General features: G+C 40.2%; 1 protein-coding gene across 2 annotated transcripts in view; it reads right to left on the reverse strand.

Moving 5' to 3' along the window:
- NKAIN3 (sodium/potassium transporting ATPase interacting 3) overlaps window positions 1–20,561 on the reverse strand; it is a 624,835-nt gene that overhangs the window by 151,099 nt on the left and 453,175 nt on the right. For both annotated transcript variants that reach the window (XM_045979725.1, XM_045979715.1), the window contains exon 4: window positions 1,653–1,850. In XM_045979725.1, coding sequence (XP_045835681.1) covers window positions 1,653–1,850 — 198 coding nt within the window. The remainder of the gene's footprint in view (window positions 1–1,652; window positions 1,851–20,561) is intronic.

Below are 20,561 nucleotides of genomic sequence, written 5' to 3' on the forward strand. Positions count from 1 at the left end.
AACCAAGAATAATCAGATTTCCTGCTATATCTGCAAAAAAAGAAAAAAAAGAAAAAATTCCTAAATACTGAGGCCCAACCTTTTTCTATTTTTTATCCAGTGCAGAATTTGCCTGTAATTGAACTGGAACCCTAAACAAACTTTGATTTTTTTTTATTCTAGTCTTTCATCTTTCTAGAAAAGTGTATTTTAAATATGCTCTAAAACACTTTTTTAGAACTTAAATATGCAGCTCAAAGAACAATAATTCATACATTGCACCAGTGAGGTGAGACCCCTACATTGGTGGTCCCAAATGAGCCATGGTTCCTGGTATTGTCACTTTTTTATAGCCGCCCCCTTCACTCAGCTTGGGCTTGGTCAATGACTTGCTATAGTCAGCATTACTCAAGTAGATGCCTGATAAATGCCTACATGTTGGGTTTCTCTTGGAACCTCGGTGCCTTGCTATAAGAAAGCCTGTGAAGTTTCTGCAAAAAGACAAGATGGAAGAGGAGGAAGAGGCTGTGGAGGAGACTGTGGTCCAACAGCCAGCACCAGACATATGCATGAGGCTTTCTTGGATATTCTAGCCCCAGCAGAACTCCTGGTTGAAAGGATCCTAGGAGTGAACCTGTAGGATATGATGTGGACCAGAACTTCCTCAGCTAAACCCTGTCCCAGCTCCTGACCCACAGAACTCTAAGCAATACATTTATACTGCTCAAATTCATTCCATTCTGAAGTGGTCTCTTATGCAGCAGTAGATAAGGGATAGTAAGGATTTTTCAACCTTCTTTCTAGAAATAATTCTAAGGTACGTTCTTCACTGACATACACCTCTTCTATTTCTGTTGTCTATTTATTCACTATTGAGCCTGTATCTTTTTTTCTGACTCTACCTCTAACCAGTTGGACAGAAGGACTGAGATGGATATTTGGTTGGTATAAAAAGAGTGACTGAGAATGGCTTTATTACACATCGACTCAAACAACATGCCAAGTCCTTGCTGGATCTCAAAGGAACACCTTTCCTGATGATGGTATATATCTTAAGTTAATGCCAGTCCACATGGAATCAAACTGTAGGTGGGACAATCTGGTAGAAGAAATGAACAGATGTCCAGCACATAAACCTTGTATGGTCCATTCAAGCCATTTCTTCTCTCTGCTCCTTTCTATGGAATTATATCTTGACAACAAATGTTAGGCACTGCAATGTAGAAAACTCTTTGGAGAGATTTGTTTTCTTAAGGATTTATTATTTGAAATATGAAGCCTATCAGAGTGAGCAAGCCATTGAGTGTGTTTGCATCCTTCTTCCTCCAGAACTATTAAAGAATGCTTTCGAAGTAGAAGTAGTAGCAGAAGTGTAAGTAGAGAATGTACAAGGCTACTTCCAGGGGACAGCGATGCTATTTCCTTCAATGGTATGTATTGTTAGAACTGGAGCAACTAACTAGTTCTAAAACAAAGTGGATACCAGGAGGAAAAGATGTAGCCTCATTAAGTAGAGCTGATGTTAGCGTACTCGCTGTTACTGCCATTGTTTAAAGGATGCTCTCCATGTGCTTATTTAAGGCTTTATCTACCAGATGGTTGTGGGCAGAGGTTTACTTACAAAATGCCAATAAAGGAGAGTCTAGATCAGATGATACAAATATGTTACTTACCGAGAGGAGTATCTGGACAGCACTGTGGATGACCTCTAGGTACTGGAAATCGACAATGCAGCCTGTGACGGAGACGTACGTGTAGTCGTCCATCATGCCGTGGGCCGATGGAGGCAGCACTCTTCGGACACAGCCGGGCCCATGTTCCCGCCACCATGACCGGTGTACAGAAATGTTGAATGTCATCAGATCTGTATCCTGGGTGGGCAAAAGACAGGAGAGCAAAAGGAGACGATGCCATTATCACATCTTTGATTTTCAACCTTAGGAAGAAATCAGGGATAACTGGGTGACGGGCATGAAGGAGGGCACGTGAACACTGGGTATTGTATTCAATGGATGAATTATTGAACACGACATCTGAAACTAATGATGTTCTGTATGTAACCACAAATGGCTGTGTATGCCATATGCCCAAACTATTGGATTACAATTGTTTAATAAAGAGATACAGTCTTTTGAAGAGTAACATTTTAAGGTTAGCACACATCAAAAATCCAGAGACAAGACCCATACATTTGTTCATTTTAAAAATTACTTTATTCAGTTTGAAACTTTTCTGCATTTTCTTGTTCATCATCATCAGTATCACCATGGTGGGCTAACATTTAATGAGTGCTTTTTTGCATGCTAGACATTGTTCTGAGCATTTTTCATACTTATATCTCCTTTAATATTCATGCAGGTACTATTACCAACCCAATTTACAATAGGCTGAATAACAGTCCTCCCAAAAGACATTCACATCCTACTCCCTGGAACCTGTGAATTTTACCTTCTTTTGGATGATCTGAGTGGGCCCTAAATGTAATCGCTTGTATCCCTTGTAAGAGGGAGTCTGAGGGAGATCAGACACGAGGAAGAAAGGAGAAGGCAATGCGACCAAGCAGGCAGAAGGTGGAATAATGTGGGCACAATCCCAAGAAATGTGGAAGAGATAAGGAAGGATTCTCTTCTGGAGCTCCAGAAGGAACATGGCCCTGTGAGCACCTTGAATTCAGACCAGCGAAGCTGATTTCAGAATTCTGGTCTCCAGAACTGTGCGAGTAAGTTTCTGTTTGTAGTATCTTGTTATAGACCAGACATGAGAAATTAAGACAGGTAAGGAAAGTAAGTTGCAGAGAGGTAAAATAGATTGCCCAATTTAATGAATAAATTAAATAAATTGCTTATTTAATGAGAGACCCCCAAACCTGATCCTATGCAGTCTGTACTTTCAGCTATGAAGTTTGTGCTGTCCCTTTACCTACTCTGTTCTCCCTCCCAAATCCCTACAATTCTTCAAACCCTAAAGAGAGCTGGGTACTTCCTCTTCCATTTTTTCCAGAAAATACCACTGACAGCCAGAGAGAAAGAACAAAGAAGGCAATCTTTGACATTTACATATCAAAATAAGGTTTCTAAGCTTTTAGCAGAGACAACAGCCCAGGTGTTTAATCCTCAAAAGACGCCTTTTAGTATTTTGGGGGAATGTCAGCCTTGAACAACTAAGAGCATACAGTTTTTGCCGTAACAATAGATTAGAAAAAATCCAAGAGGAGCCAGGATCTCGACTTTCAAATAACCTAAAAATTATAGCTGCACGGTGGAGCCAGAAGGAGCCAGCGTGATGATGGAGAGCAACCCGCCCCCCCAAAACCCAGGACCAGGACACTGCACCTGCAGGGAAGCCCCAGGAACAGGAGGGTGTCGGCTTTTGTTGATTTCCCAGACACCACCACGAGCAAGCTCCGGAACCCACTAGTGCCGTGGGGACATGATGGTCTTTGCTCAGAAGCCCAGGGGCTGCCCGATGATTGCACAATACAAACGATGCTCATCCCTACCTCAGTGGGATAAGGACAGTCCTGACCTCAATGGCATAGGACAATTCTAAGGGCCAGAAATTGGTTTTGGAACTAGTGTGAAATGGAAAGCCCTTGAACTTATATGTGGTGGGGGCTGGAAGCAAACAGTGTGGGACCTCCCCGAGCAAGGACTCCCTGTTATTCCCTGCTGTCTGTGAACATGAAACATGAGGTAAGAAATATGTTCAGTTCATGTGAGTAGGCAAAGTTACTCTGCAGTTTTAGATTTCCCTCAATTCGAATGGAGACAAGGCAGGGGACCCAACTCAGGTCCCCTGAACCCTGACCACAAAATCCAGCATTCCTTGATAGTGGAAACTCTATACCTCTTTTTTTTTTTTTAATTTATTTATTTGACGGAGAGATAGACAGTGAGAGAGGGAACACAAGCAAGGGAAGTGGGAGAGGGAGAAAGGCTTCCCGCTGAGCAGGGAGTCCACTGTGGGACTGAATCCTAGGACACTGGGATCATGACCTGAACCAAAGGCAGACCCTTAAGGACTGAGCCACCCGGGTTCCCCTCTATACCTCTTGAGTAGCATATCTTGCAGGAATGAGGAAGCAGGATGCTCACCGAAAGAGGGATTCCACTATGAAGACTGGTGAAGACCAAACCAAACCAGTCCGTGCCAAGGCAGACCCCAGTGCTGACCTTTCACCTACTTTCCCCTCCCTCCCCCCTTATAATGCTATAAACATGCTAATTAGACACATGACACATGACGAAGCATGACATGCAAGTGCGCAGGTGCCAAGAAATTCCCATCTCTACGTGTCTGAACATCAGTCCTTTCCTGCCTCAGCTCCTTTACAAAGTTTGCCAGCCTTTGTTCTGAAATCCAGTCTGAAAGACCCTTTCCTTTCTGCTGCCTCCCTTGTGCTGGGGCATAAGGCCCAATAAAAAGCCTTTTCTGGAACTTCTGCAGGGCTTCAGTTAATTTCTATTGCTTGAGAGCCCCAGGACCCTGGTGGGTTAAAAAAAAAAAAAACTACTATTGTAAGTATGCCTCTGATTATATCGTTATTAAAACATTTTACATCTTTTTTTTTTCTTTTTTGGGTTGTTGGTTTGTTACACCTATCATTCAGTTACCTTCACAGTTACAGCACTTTATTGATAATAAAACATTTTACATCCCCCCCCCCCTTGGTTCTCAGTTTGCTACATGTATCATTTGCAGTGCCCTCCGAAGGGAAAATATTATAGAAAAATAATTGCTTTAGCTAGTGAATTCGGTTTAATACAAGGCAATTTACCTGCAGCAAAACTGCACACTGACTGCTCCCTTTCCTGACCATCAGATTTAATCTCTTACAGTTAGTCCTGATCACAACCGAAAAACTATTATTTCCGTTTTAATAGAATTCATTAGGTTCAGGATGAACTGGCGTGATCACCAAAGTCATAGCAATTTCTACTCTTTAAGCATTCTTACCCAGTGGCCTTTTCTATTGCTGGACTCTAAATGCCTTTCAATATGACTTGGACTAAAATTTATATTACACAAATAAAACAAAAGTGAATTTACGAACTCATGATACATATTTGTTACACTCATAAAATCTCTCTGTGTAGTTCTCACTTAATTTGTTGGCACTATAAATATTTATAAACTGTACTGTTTTTTGCAATGGCTGTATTAAAATTGGAATGAGAACTTCAGTAGTATTAAAGTATACTGAAAGTTCAAACTTCTAACTTAGATTTGGTATAAAATTGTATTGCAAGTTTGTGTCTGATTTCAAGCCCCTTTAGTGGCTAGATTTCAAACATTTGAAAAAAACCCTTAACACATGATTAGTCAATTTCCTATAAGAGGCACATCAGAGGAAATGCAGCACAGAAAACTATAATAGTGTTCTTTATAAAGAAAAATAAATAAATACAGAAGATCACTTAGTTTGTTGAAGCTTTTTGTTACCACACCAAAACCTGTAGTTTTGAGATTCATGGGTTAATGCTAAATGGCAGATCAACAGAGGGATCTTTAAAATAATTTCAAGTAGCTCAAATAGAATTTCTCTTTCAGTTTTTGGAGTTAGAATATTATGTGATAATTTAAGCAACCGGTATCTTTGTCATTTTCTTTAGAATTTAAAAGATATAAACAATTATATTTGTTTTTATGCAAGTGTGAGTGATTACCAAAGGACTGGTTTGCGGAACAAAGAAGAAGAAAGCAAGGAGGGGGAAGAAAAACATGAAATCAAAGCAGAGGGGCTTGGAGGCATGAGGACAGCCTGGAGAAAGAGAGCATTTCAAGCCAGCAGAAGGGAGAATCAGGGAAGGTGGTAAGGCCATAAACTCAAAGCCTGGTTTTAAAAAGGACCATTGAATCGATGACTGGTTGGGCAGGGGTGGGGGGGAGCTTTTAATAAAATGCAATACCACGAGAGTATTGGGAGTGCAAAACTGGATTACAAGGAATAGAGGGGACTGAGAAGAGAGAATTTGGTATATTTTTTCATGAAGTGTGCAAGTAAAGGTAGTGAGAACATAGGGCGATAGCTTCAAGGGTGAGCAAGGGAACGTGAGTCAATGCATGGAGAACCACTTGTTAGCTCTGTCTGCTCACACTCACAAAGCTGTGGCTTAGAAGAAAATTATTCCAGAATACTTGCTTTCCCCTAATATCTATTTAAGCAAATATTAAATGTTTAAAAGTTCTTTCCTCTCTCTAGTGTGAATTCCGGACTTGTTTCCATTTTCTTCTTGAATTAAACAAGAAGGAATTTCTAGAATTCTTTGAAATGTTGTTCATGAACTGTGTAGGTGGACATACTTGCTTGCATCCCATTCACAGGAAGTGTACCCACCGTACCACAATCAGCTCAATAGTCACTTCTTTTACAGTATACCACTATATAATTTCTTACTAATCAAGGAGCTAGTCTTTGGCTTTTCTTCTATGTACTCTCAATCATCTGCTTTGGCGGGGGGTATGTGTCTAATTCAACTTCAGCTAATCGTTTATACTTCTAGAAATGGATTCTTGACTGCTAATATTCTTTTTTTTTTTTCTGTTTCCTTAGTTGTGGCTCAAAGAGTCATCGAATCCATGTTTATGCAGCATTCTACTTTCTTTGTCTTTTTACTCTCTCTTACCCTAAGCCAGCCCATCTGAAAGTGAACACATATTTAATGAAATAGATCTTGCTCAATTTTAAAGAGTTAGCATGGGTTTATATTTATATAACAGAATTCATGTCAGTTGAAACTTCTTTTGAAATACTTGTTTGTCTTAGAATATGAATTAGACAAATTAAAACAACTTTCTCACACTTCTAATTTTTTTTTTCCACCAAAGCACTAAACATTTCAGAGGGTACTGTAGATCCACAGAATAAACAGTGCTTGGTAGCGATGTGTAAGTGTTTACAGCACATGATACAAAGATTTGGAACCAGTTCAAACATACCAACAATTATATGTTATTTTCTTTAGAGAAGGGTTTAAAAGGTATTCAAGCTTCCATTGGGAAGCATTTGTCATTTTCTGCTGCTTTCTTAGAGAATCCTTTTACAATCCATGAATAAGTCATAATCACTGAGGTTTATGCCACTGGTTCTGGAGATAAAGAGCAGTCTGCACCTATAAATGCAGAGAACAAAGTGGTGGTTGCCAGAGGGTGGGGGTAGGGAGTGGGAAAAATGGGTGAAGGGAGATGGGAGGTACAGGCTTCCAGTTATGAAATAAATTAAGCCACAGGAATAAAAGACATAATATAAGGAATACAGTCAATGATACTGTAATAGTGTTCTATGGTGACAACTGGTAGCTACACTTGTGGTGAGCACAGCATAATGTATAAATTTGTCCAATCACTATGTTGTGCACCTGAAATAAGGTAGCAATGTAGCAACTATACTCAAATTTTAAAAACTAAAAGAAAAAAGCAGTCTGCCAAGTAAGTGGCCATTGATCACTTTGCCTTCCTGTTTCCCATCTCTACAAGTAGGTATTGCTGGGATTTTTCAATTCTGTATCATTGGTCACAGGCCAAAGGCTGAACAAAAGGTAATTAAGCCTTTTGTCTTCGTTCTGGGGCTTAATTCTCTGGATTGAACCATTGCAGGAAGCAATGAAGTCTCCTCTATCCAGTCAACAGATATTTCCGGAGTTGCTATGATGAGTTATGCATTAGGATGTAAGACTGAAGAAAGGACTTTTTATCCTGCCCTCATGAACATACATGCTAGTGGAGAAGCTAGATAATAAAGTAAACAAATAAATAGGCAAAAATAAGTATACATTTTAAAAACCAGTATGAAGGACATGATGTGCTGGGGAGTTGCTGGGGTGTGGAATGGAGTTACTTAATACCAGATGACAGGAGACATGAACAGACACTTCTCCAGTGAAGACATACAAATGGCTATCAGACACATGGAAAAATGTTCATCATCATTAGCCATCAGGGAAATTCAAATCAAAACCACACTGAGATACCATCTTACACAAGTTAGAATGGCCAAAATTAACAACACAGGAAACAACAAATGTTAGAGAGGATGTGGAGAAAAGGGAACCCTTTTGCACTCTTGGTAGGAATGCAAGCTGGTACAGCCACTTTGGAAAACAGTGTGGAGATTCCTCAAAAAATTAAAAATAGAGCTACCCTATGACCCTGCAATTGCACTACTGGGTATTTACCCCAAAGATACAGATGCTGCAAAAAAAAGGGCCATCTGTACCCCAATGTTCATAGCAGCAATGGCCACGGTCACCAAACTGTGGAAGGAACCAAAATGCCCTTCAACAGACAAATGGATAAAGACGATGTGGTTCATATATACTATGAAGTATTATGCCTCCATCAGAAAGGATGAATACCCAACTTTTGCATCAACGTGGACGGAACTGGAGGAGATTATGCTGAGTGAAATAAGTCAAGCAGAGAAAGTCAATTATCATATGGTTTCACTTACTTATGGAGCATAAGGAATAACATGTAGGACATTAGGAGAAGGAAAAGAAAAGTGAAGGGGGGAAATTGGAAGGGGAGATGAATTATGAGAGACTGTGGACTCTGAGAAACAAACTGAGGGTTTTGGAGGGGATGGAGGTGGGGGGATGGGTGAGCCTGGTGGTGGGTATTAAGGAGGGCACATATTGCATGGAGCACTAGGTGTTATATGTAAACAATGAATCCTGGAACACTGTATCAAAAACTAATGATGTATTGTATGGTGACTAACATAACACAATAAAAAACAAAAACAAAAAACAAAAACAAGATGGTCAGAGAAAGCTTCTCTGATAGTGGATATTTGGGCTCAGACCTATTAGATGAGTCTTGCGAAGATCACGTGATGGCAAAATGGTTTCAGAATTCCAGGTACTGACTGAAGGATCCTACAGCTAGAGGGATGCTGAGGTGAGGATAAAAGTGGTATGTAGTGTGTGTGTGTGTGTGTGTGTGTGTGTGTGTGTGTGTGATCTCTGTCCATTGAAATGGCCTAGATACAGTGTCACTCCAGTAGCAACAAACACCTCTGGTTCACACTCCCCAGTAATAAGAACCATGCTTGTACTGTGGAGAAATGCTAAATCCAGTGTTGGTATAAGGAAGGAATAAGGAAAGTGTGAAATGTATTTTGTGCTAAGAAAGCAAGACAATTTTAAAAAATTGAGAAGTCATGTTAAAAGGATGTAGGAACCAATATAATGAGTCTGTCTGGCTGAAGTTGTAATGATTTGAGCACTAGAAAGAATCAAGATGGAGGCCACCGAACACAATGAATCAATGAAAATCTATGACTCCATAATGATAAAAAAGGAAAGGCAGAAAAACTCATTATTAATATTTAAAGCGGCTACTTAAACAAGACCTCTTGTGCTTTCTGCTCACTTTTGCTGTTAACTGCTGTGAAAAAATGTTTTGTTAATTATAAAAAACAATCGTACTTGAAAAATGAGTAATTAAAGAGAAAGAATTAAGCATTTATTTTGCCTTTTTCCAGTACGGATTCTATATCAAGTTAACCAAGTTGGTGAAATAAAGCTTTATATTACTGATGACTGTGAGGCAATAAATATAGCAGAAATAAAGTAATTTAAAGACTTTTTTGCCAAATTTTTTTAAAGATTATTTATTTATTTATTTGACAAAGCGAGAGAGAGACCAAATGTAGGCAGAGAGAGAGGGAGAAGCAGGCTCCCCGCCAAACAGAGAGCCCAATGTGGGGCTCGATCCCAGGACCCTGAGATCATGACCTGAGCCGAAGGCAGAGGCCTAACCCACTGAGCCACCCAGGTGCCCCTTTTTTGCCAATTTTAACGAAAGTGATTCTTATAAGTATTAGCAAAGGGTTATTTAAAAAATTAAGTACATAATTAATCCATGTAGTGCCTAAGAACATAATACAGGTTTCTTTTTAGTGTCAAGCAACACTTACAGAACAATAATAACAATAAATACATCACATTTCAGAATATATGAAATGTACATAAAATGATATTTAGGGAAAAATTTAGAGCATTAAATGTTTATGATAGAAGAGAAGAGAGGTTGAAAATACATGAGCTAAGCATCCAGATTAATAGTTTTAAAAGAATAACAGGTTAAAATGTTAGAAGAAAAGATGAACAAATATAGATTTAATTAACAAACATTTGTTATGTGCCTACGCTATTCTGGGATCTGGATTAATCCATGAAAGAAACAGACAAAAATTCCTGCTCATTGGAGCTAACTAACATTCATTTATGGGAAGACAGACCATAAATGTAACAAAAAATAGAAGTACATTTCATGTTTGAAGATGACTGATATTTTAAAAGAGTGGAATAAGCACACAGAAATATCTAATAGTAGAAGGTAATTAAAAAGAAATCAAAGATCCAATAGAAAGGAGCGATAAAGCACAAATTAGATTCTTTAAAAATCTGTAGTAAAATTAACAGCATCCTGGGGAGAATGGTCAAGCTTGATATGACTCCTCCTTGTCCAGGTGTGGCTTGGTGGCCACTGACGAGCAGGATAACCGCCAGTCTTTAACAGAATAATGTGGAAACACTGAGAAGTGTAAAATGGTAATGCCTCTCAATTCTGCAATTTACCCCTCTGCCTTAATCGTAGCTCACATATCTACCTCTCTCTATATGGGTGTTCTTAGCAGCGTTGTTTGCAACAGCAGAAAGTGGAGAACCACCTAGTCGGTCAGAAATTAATAAATTGGTATTCATGCAATCACAGGCTATGTGAAGTGGAAATAAATGAAGCAAGCTTATGTGTATTAAAAATGATGGATCTCTTGAACATAACGTTGACAAAAAGAATCAAGTTGTGGACAGAATATTGTATGACCTCAGTAATATAAAGTTTAAAAAGTTGTACTAATACTGGGGCGCCTGGGTGGCTCAGTGGGTTAGGCCGCTGCCTTCGGCTCAGGTCATGATCTCAGGGTCCTGGGATCGAGTCCCGCATCGGGCTCTCTACTCGGCAGTGAGCCTGCTTCCCTCCCTCTCTCTCTGCTTGCCTCTCTGTCTACTTGTGATCTCTCTCTGTCAAATAAATAAAAAATTAAAAAAAAAAGTTGTACTAATACTAATTTTTTAGGAATGCACATATATATAGTAACACTTGAAATAAATGTGCAAATATAATAAAGAAATGCAGAATATAGAGTGAAAAAAGGGATCAGGAAACAGTAAACAAGAAGGGTTTAGCTGTGTTGGGAAGGATTTGTCTTTATTTCATTGATGATAACATGAGTATTTGTTGACTATTTCATTACTCTTTATTAAGTATTACATACTGCTTGCAGATCGAAATTTTTAAAATGTCCTTCCATTTCTCTCCATTCCAGTTGCCACTATCCTAGACTGGTCAGCCACTGTTTCTCCAGGACAACTGCAATGACTTTTTCTTTTTTTTAAAGATTTTATTTATTTATTTGACAGAGAGAGATCACAAGTAGGCAGAGAGACAGGCAGAGAGAGAGGGGGAAGCAGGCTCCCTGCTGAGAAGACAGCCTGATGCTGGGCTCAATCCCAGGACCCTGAGATCTTTGACCCTGGGCTCAATCCCAGGACCCTGAGCCAAAAGCAGAGGCTTAACCCACTAGGCACCCAGGCTTCCCTGCAATGACTTTTAAATACAACTCCTGGCATCTCTCGTTTTCCTCAGATATGTTTTCTTTATTACAGCCAGAATGATATTTCTTTAAACCCAAACACATTGATGTCACTAGTTGCTTTAAAACACCTCAAGGTTTTCCCACTGCCCAAAGATAAAAGATTAACGCCATGGGACAGCTCGAGAGGTCCTACCTCCCCTGCCTCTTATCACTTCTGCAGACTCTTGTCCTTCCCTTCACCATCATGCTCTAGCCACATTGACCTGCTTCCCATTCCCCAGCTGAACCGTTCTGTCTAACCTGTTGGTCTTCACACACCCTGTTCCTTTTTCATAGAATATCATTTTTTACTCTCACCTTCCATCTGCTTTCTTGTCCTTATAATCTGCCATTCCCCAGCCTGAGTACCTGACCAACTCCCATTTATTTTTATGTTTTAGCAGCAACCTCACATCCTTTGGAAAGTCATCCCTGAGCCCTGAAAAGTCTGGGCAATATAACTCTTCTCTTTGCTCCCAAGTGCCCAGTTCTGCCACCTATTTTTATATCTTTGGGTAGCGAAGACGCATTCCTTTTTTATAATCAGTTTTCTGACTCACCTACAAGATTATAAACCAACTATAATCAGCACTGTTTTCCCATTCCAAGCTTCCAATAATGGCTACACACACACACACACACACACACACACACACACACATATGTGTGTGTGTATATATATATATAATCAAAAGAATGAACAAACTTAGTTACTAGGTTTTTGAGTCACAATTTCAGTTGAGAATAAAAAACAAAAAACTCCCAGAAAACAACTACATATCCATCAAAGTTCCTCTTATGTTGCTTGTGGGAGTGTGAATTTGTGCAGCCACTTTGGATAGTTTCGTATTCCCACTGAAACCAGGTATGTGTATGCCTTATGATCCAGGGTTCCCACTCCCAAGTATGTAGCCAGGAGAGGTGAATGGATACACCCACCAGAGACCTGTACGAGAATCTTAGCATCTTTTTATAGCCAAAGTCTAAAAGTGCCCCAAATGTCCATCAACAGTAGAATAGATAAATAAATGTGGTATGGTCGTATGCTGGAAGTTACACAACAAGAAAAAAGAATGAACATGGTTAAATCTCATGGACATGACGTTGATTGAAGGAGATCAGGCTCAATAGGGTGTATACCACACAATTCCATTTCTATGAGATCCTAAGAAAGGTGGGACTGAACTGTGGTGATGGAGGTTGGAATAGTGAGCATGAGTACGATGACGGGAAGGAGGGTTGTCTCTAAAGCTGGAAATTACGTGGTGTTCGAAACCCTACAATTTCTTCTAAAGCTTCACAACCTTTTGTTTTCTATATAAGAACATTGAAGTTGCAGGGCTTTTCAAATTTATAGTTCCCTGTTTCATTCATTTTGGAGTTGACATCTTAGCAAATGCATTTCTTTCTTTTTTAAAGACTTATTTACCTGAAAGAGAGAGAGAGAGAAAGTGCGAGATAGTGCGCACAAAGTGGAGAGAGAGGCAGAGGGAAAGAATGTCAAGCAGACTCCCTGCTGAGCACAGAGCACAGTGTGGGGTTTGATCTCCAGACCCTGTGATCATGACCTGAGCCAAAATCAAGAGTCGAACACCCAGGCACCCCCCAGATGCATTTCTGAAGAAAGGTAAGTGTGCAAAGGAACAGCAGTCTTTCTCATGTGTAATTAAAATAATTGAGACACTCTGCAAAAGTAGGAGGAAAAGAACCATGGCCAGGGGCGCCTGGGTGGCTCTGTCAGTTAAGCGTCTGTCTTCTGCTCAGGTCATGATCTCGGGGTCCTTGGACAGAGACTGGCATCGGACTCCCTGCTCAGAGGGGAATCTGCTTCTCCCTCTCCTTCTGCCCCTCCTCCTCCCTCCTCACTTGTGCTCTCTGCTCTCTCTTGGGCTCTGTCTCTCGGGCTCTCTCCCTAAAATAAATAAAATCTCAAAAAAAAAAAAGCCAAAGATTTAATTTCCTTCCTGAAATTAGTCTGTGAGTGCCCTTTGATGCTATTAGAAGGAATCAAACAAAAACTTGCAGTTTCCTAATAATGACTGAAGAAATCATTAGTACCATTAGAAGAGATTATGCAAATGAGGCCACTTTTTACCACAGGGCCACCCTGAATGGGAGTGGGGGAAATACGGTGAGAAGTTGACAAAAAATCTGCAATTCGCAAGAGAACTTTCATTTTTCTTTTGAATGTCAAGCTCCCCTAATATTATTTGTATTTGATTTTTAGTTGTCTGTTTATTAGCTGTATATTCCTGTATATTGGTTTATCTGCTTCCAATGTACATCAGGTCCATTGGGTAGAACCAGGGATGTCCCTGTAAAACAGCCCCCCAAAAGTTTCAAAGGACTTCAACACTGAAAACATTTCAAACATTAATCATTTGTGAAGGTATAATGTACATTCACAGATACTGACATTTCTGGTATGTAATTGCTGCACCTGACTACACACTAAGATTTGCTAACAGATGATTTTTAAAAAATCAGTATACCTTGCATTTGTAATCCATGAATTTTAAACACCTGTAGTTTACTTAGTTAATTGCTAAGCTCATTCAACACATCTGGCTTCTCTGTCTTTGTGTTAATCAATAATTATTGGATCACAATGTTATGCCTTTTATGCTAATCAGGATTTTGAGACCATAAAAATGTGCTACCTTTGTGCTTCATGCTGGCACTAATGTGTTTTATTTATAGTGTGGTGTATTCATAATTCATGCACTCGTATGCGTGTATGCACACATTTTACTTCATTTGCGTAATAGAAAATTTTCTTTTCAATCTGTTTTTTCTTTCTTTGTCTCTCTCTCTCTCTTTCTTTCTTTTTTTCCTGCAAAGTTTACTGCAAAGTTTCCTGCAAAGAATACTCATTCATTTTTCAGTTGTGGTGGGAAAAGTTCCTCATTTGAGAAAAAAATAGATATTTGTTTTAATGTGATAGAATTTTTCTTGAAAAAAACAGAAGGAAAAGTCACGTAGTCCTTTTAGTTTTTCCCTTTCTGAAAGTTATCTGGATAAAGAGAACAATATTGGTATTTCTGACCCGTGAATGTGGCTGACTGGTGTGGTTTAAACCCCTTTACAAAAGAAGACAATTTTCCTTAATTGCTTCCTTTGCTGAAATAATTGTGAAGGCTGGAAAGAGGTCTGATTAATTGGCAAAGTTGGATGTGGTAAAAACCTCGCTGGCAGGTTCTTATCTATCACCATCAATCTCAAGTTGCTCAGTAACCATCTAGGATGCCTTGTAAGAGGCTGCCTCTCGGGATATGGAAGTTTCGGAGACAGTGACTTAAATCAAACTCTGGGTGGATATTCACTGCCGCAGAGGGATGTTTGTTAACCCATTCTTATTGCTTGACTCCTCATTAGGGTCTTCGGAGTTCTGTACAGATTCTGGTGTGTCTGTGTGTGGGGGAGTGTTAGGCACCATACTGTGGGGAGGGCCTGAACTGAGAACAAAAGCCCACCTCTGCCCACTTCCACCGTTTGTTTTGAAATATTGTTTCCCTTCATGTCTCCCTAGATCCTTCGATATGACTACATGTCGTACCAAGTTCGGACATGCCTCATATCAACAACAGTTCTATGCCCTTCATCTAAACAGGATGAAGTCATCACCAGCCAGATATTCCACAGGGTATAAAGTGACCACAAAGAAGTTACCTAAATAATGGACATTGTTGCATTTTATCACTGTTTAATTCTTTTGGGAATAATGCTACTTAAGATCATTTCATTTCTTTTTTTTTTTTTTTTTAAACCCCACGGCTGAGTCATGCAAGTCTCTGTCCTAAGGCTCTAAGGAGCTCAGGGTGCTTCTAAAACATTAATTAATTCATATTAGAAAGTGAATTCTTACTAACAGTGATTAAGCCCAATAATTTGAATTACCCTAAATGAAGTAAAAATCACTTTTAGCTCTCCTTAGTTAAAGTTGAATTTGGTTTTCCAAAGAATATTTCATTCTTTTCAATTTGTTAATCAGCGTTTTTGTATATGTTTTATATACGGTTTGTATACATTTTGCATACGTTTTATACTGTTTATACTGTTTATATCGTTTATACTGTTAATCAGCGTTTTATATACATTTTTGTTTTTCTTTACAGATAGCCGCTACTTTTAAATCAAAACATCTAACTTCTCCGAAAGCATTTTCTCTGTGTACCCAGATGAATACATGTACTATTATCCAAAGTAGGAAACTTCTCTCCTTCACAATTCTGCCTACTCCCACCAAACAATCCTCCTACTATGAGCTGGGATTACTTCTGGATGTTGGATTTGGGCGGGGGGGGGAGGGGTGGGGGGCGGTGTCTTGCCAGTTAGAATCTTCAGGAATGCTGGGTAGTTGCTGTTGTTCCATCTTTTGCAAAGACTGAAGGTGTAACAGTATGAGGCCACAAGTGTCTGTCTATGCTTGCCCTATTTTTTTCCTGTCTAAACACAAAGAGCTGTCAAACAGCATAGGTTTTCTCCTACAAACACAGTAATTTCAATATACTTAGGGATCATTATAAATTTAAAAATCTTCTTAGGTCATGAGATTTTCTCTGAGAATGAATGCATAAATTTTTTCTTGCTCAGCTCTTTAACAGAAAGTCTGTTTACAATCATTGTTCTCTACACATCATGTGACAAAAAAATTTCATACTTTCTTAATTAACACTTTATAATCTAAAATCTCTTGTCTATAGTAATTGTATTATATTGCACCACAAAGTTATTTAGAACTATTTTAATTCAGAGTCCTTTATGCGACTCACACAGTCTGCTATATTTTTCCTGTAAGAACAATGCCTCGAGTAGCTTGTCAACCAATGGTAAGGCCTGATGGCATTTTCTTTGTTATTTGAGGATAAGGACTGTGTATCAGGAGCTCTGTGTGCACGGAAAGGCCAAGGTTTGGAGAAGTGGAGCCTGATTCAGTCAGTAATCAGAACATGCCCGCACTATCCCTGAGGATGGGGTTAAAACAAAAAACAAAAAACAAAAACCAATCATCCACCAAGGGTCCAACTCTTTCTCAGAGTCTGGGAATAAGATATACGTTTTTTTGAGGGAGTCTAGCCCTTTAAAAGTTAGTTTGGAGGCTTTCTAGAAACAGATCAAACAGATCTTTCTACTGTCACAGGCGTCATGCCTTTAAAAGTCTGTTTCCTTGGTGAAGGGACTGTTTCTAAGGCCTGTGTTTGGGGGAGGAAGGAGAATCTGCACTGTTGAAAGCAGCATTTGCACCGCGGACGCGGTCAGGGATGCTGGAATGGCACAGTTCTCCTGGCGTTCTCATCAGCCTCGCCTAAGAAAAAGAAAACAAAATCTCCGTTTGGATAGCAGGTGATGGGCTGACTATTTTTTTTTTTTAAACCTTTAATCAGAGAATTGAAATAGAAAGGACGACTTGCATTCTCTCTCTATCCTTCCGGAGTTTAATTTTCATTGATACGTTTGACGTTCTCTAATTTCAGGCCACATGCTGAGTAGCCTGTAACATTTCAGGCAAGTAATATAGAACTTCAATTTCGACTTAAAGCCCGGTAGTTCCCTTTTGTTTTAAAATCGAGGCGGACTTCAGCAAAGAATTATGCTAGCTGGTACATCTGCCTCTGTTTGGGGAATGTTTACACTTGAATTTCTGGCTTCCAGATGTGACTGTGGTAAGGTATCTATTATCCCAGTGCAGAATGGCCCCTGAAGAAGGGCACTGGAATTGGTGAGCAAGTGTGACGTAAGGGCTGAAAGGACAAAAATCTTCCCAACGGTCCTCTCTCCATGACATCACATCGTATCAGAGACCAGTACGAGCTATCATGTGGCCCTCAGTAAAGAGCCATGAAGGGAAAGGGCAGATACAGAGGCATTTTAGGTAAGGATGGACCGATATCACATAACTGAGAGGAAGTGCAGTTAAATAGAAGCTTGCTGAAAAGATAGCAGCCATCTTTTCTTTCTTTTTTTTCCCCTCTTTTAGTTATTTATTTAAGACAGAGGGGTGGGAGGGGCAGAGGGAGAGAAAGAGAATCCTGAAGAAGACTTCCCCTTTAGAGCCTGATGCAGGGCTCCATCTCAGGTCCCAGAGGTCATGACCTGAGCCGAAATCAAGAGTTGGGTGCTTAACCAACTGAACCACCCAGGCACCCCAGCAGCCACATTTCCTGGTGGGCATGGTAACATGGGGGAAGAACAACTTCTTTTCTCTTCTCCATTTTATCCAGAATCTAAACAGTAGCTTCTCTTCTAGCCATTCACCAGATGGGACCGATTTGCTGTAGGAAGCCATGTATGTTGATGGTGTTGGCAGTGTTGGCTTTGGGGAATAGTGTGTGGAAAAACAACTAGAACGAAAAGGGGAGAGGGAAGAAATGCCGCCATTGTCAGAAAAAGACCAACTGGTTGGGCCTAGGAGAAAAGAGAATTTTATGGGGATCGTCCATAAATCTGGAATCAACAGGTCAGAGCCATGAATTAGATAAAATTAGTGAAAGACAGAATTTAAATTACAAGATAATAAACAATTCCATTGAGAATTTGTGTAGCTATTTAATGATTCACAGTATTCTTTGGTTATTTGTTTTACTCATGGCCATGAATACTACTCTCAAATTCAGATAGCTTATAATAGAATACACTATACAATGCATATTTATTTATTAACATTTAGAAATAACAACGTTCCTGTCATTTAATGTGAATGTATAAAAGTATTAGAGCCATCAGCTCATCATAAAATACCAGGAATTGTTATTGAAAACATTCTGGGCCATTTATATAATGATTCTCAGTATTGAATAAAGAAGGTTCTACTTTGAGGATATATAAATTACAGTTTCTTAGTTTAATAAATACTTAATTTGGTCATAACTACACATAACATGAAGGCTTTGGTTTAGTGTTTGTGGGTGAATTGTAGTAAGTCTTTGCTGGGTCAATTGTGGCATTTAATAAAAATGTATGCAGGGGATTAAAGATGTCACCCACGCACAGCATTAGTGCTTGGTGAGGTCAAAAAAATCCGTCAGGCAAAGCATAAAATAAATGGATTATCTGTGAATAATTTGCTAAGATTGAGAACAAAGTCAGATGCACAGAGTAAAAAACAAACGAACAAACAAACAAGATCGGGGCGCCTGGGTGGCTCAGTGGGTTAAGCCGCTGCCTTCGGCTCAGGTCATGATCTCAGGGTCCTGGGATCGAGTCCCACATCGGGCTCTCTGCTCGGCAGGGAGCCTGCTTCCTCCTCTCTCTCTGCCTGCCTCTCTGCCTGCTTGTGATCTCTCTCTGTCAAATAAATAAATATTTAAAAAAAAAACAAAAACCCAAACAAACAAGATCGCAGCTGACTAGGACATTGATTGACTAAGACTAGCTCATCCCAGAACTCTACAAGTTTTCTTGCTGTAGACTAGAGTCTCAACGGTTCATTCCCAAGAAAATCTACCATGGCTCCTAATCAACACGGAGTCGCTGGTGAACAGAACTGGAGAATATTTTTGTAGGCTAGTTGCTTCTGATAGTTCTCAGATTTTTAATGAAGTGACGGCAGATGCTCCCTGGTTTTCTTCCTCACCCCTGCTTCCAGCTCCCCACCCTTCCACACACACCTCTTCCCTCACAAGTAGGAAAAGCAGAAAGGCATGGAGAAGACTCTAGGGAGCTCAAGCTAAACAGGAGAGAAGAAGGAAAGAGAAATTCCAAACAAGTCTTCTGTAATCTGTTTGCATAACACACACAGGTTAACCACAGCATTGCAGAAATTTTGAGGACATTTACTTGAAAAGCAATCATACTATTGTGGTCTTTCTGGTCTTCTGAGATTGGGAGTAGCATAACCATGAGTGACCACCCAATGACATTTTCTATTGTTTTTGTCCAGTCTTGGACATAGCCAGTCTACAGCCAAGAGTACACTTACTCTTTTCTGCTAACTTGAGTATGGCTTTGTAATGAGAGTACCCTATGAACTCAGCATCCTAGCTGCACCAAGAAGCAGGTCCCTTCCTGGTCAATGGAAAAACTGCCCCAAGAAGCATATCTATGTGCCTCCATCTTGCCCTTTGCACACTGTAGTATGTTTATCTTTTTATGCTTGTCTTGCCCACTGATTTTATGTTTCTCAAGAGCTGGCTTGGATTCATTTTTATATACAGTACCTAACACAGGGCTAAACATACAGTGGGTATATATAATAAATGTTCATTGATGAATTATTGGTTGTTAAAAAAGAGACATACTTTAAAATCAAGTGGTCAATTTCTTTTCTTTTTCTTTCTTTCTTTTTTTTTTTTTTTTTTTTTTTTTTTTGTTGAGAAACTTAATTTATTTCCATGATGGAGACGGAAGATTTTGGAGCCGGAACCTGGTCTCCCGGCCCCTCCCGTCTTTTACCCAAGAAATCGGGGCTTTTCGAGAGGACCAGCTGAGGCCTGAACAGGTCCAGAGTGGCCCCTGGGCTGGAGGGCCTACCCAGACCAGACAGTGAGCAGACACGGGGCAGGGTCACTTGGGCGGCCGATACGCCAGCTTCCGGCTCTTCAGGACTGACCACTTGCGCCGCTTCATGGCGTAGATCGGGGGAAACAGCAAGCCCGTCATCATCAACATCTTGAGCCCCACGCGTTTGCGATGGTCGTGCTCTGGCTCAGATGCCCAGCGCAGGAAGGTGCACACGTCCTTGGCCACCTGGGACATGGTGGCTGGGGTGCCGCCTTCAAACTCCAGAACCTCGTCGTAGATGGGAGGAGCCAAGCCGATGGCTTGGCCAGGAAAGTAGGGGTTGAAATACAGGCCCTGCCGAGTGACACCCCGGTGGGCGGCTCACAGTAGCCGGTTAGCAGGGAGAAGACGTAGTCCTCGCCACCGTGCCGAGCCGGGTGATGTAGCTGAGGTCAGGGGGCAGTGCCCCGTTGTTGGCTGCTCCAGCCGCCTCCGGGTTGGG

Source organism: Meles meles, chromosome 1, assembly GCF_922984935.1.
Source record: "Meles meles chromosome 1, mMelMel3.1 paternal haplotype, whole genome shotgun sequence".
Taxonomy (NCBI): Eukaryota; Metazoa; Chordata; class Mammalia; order Carnivora; family Mustelidae; genus Meles; species Meles meles.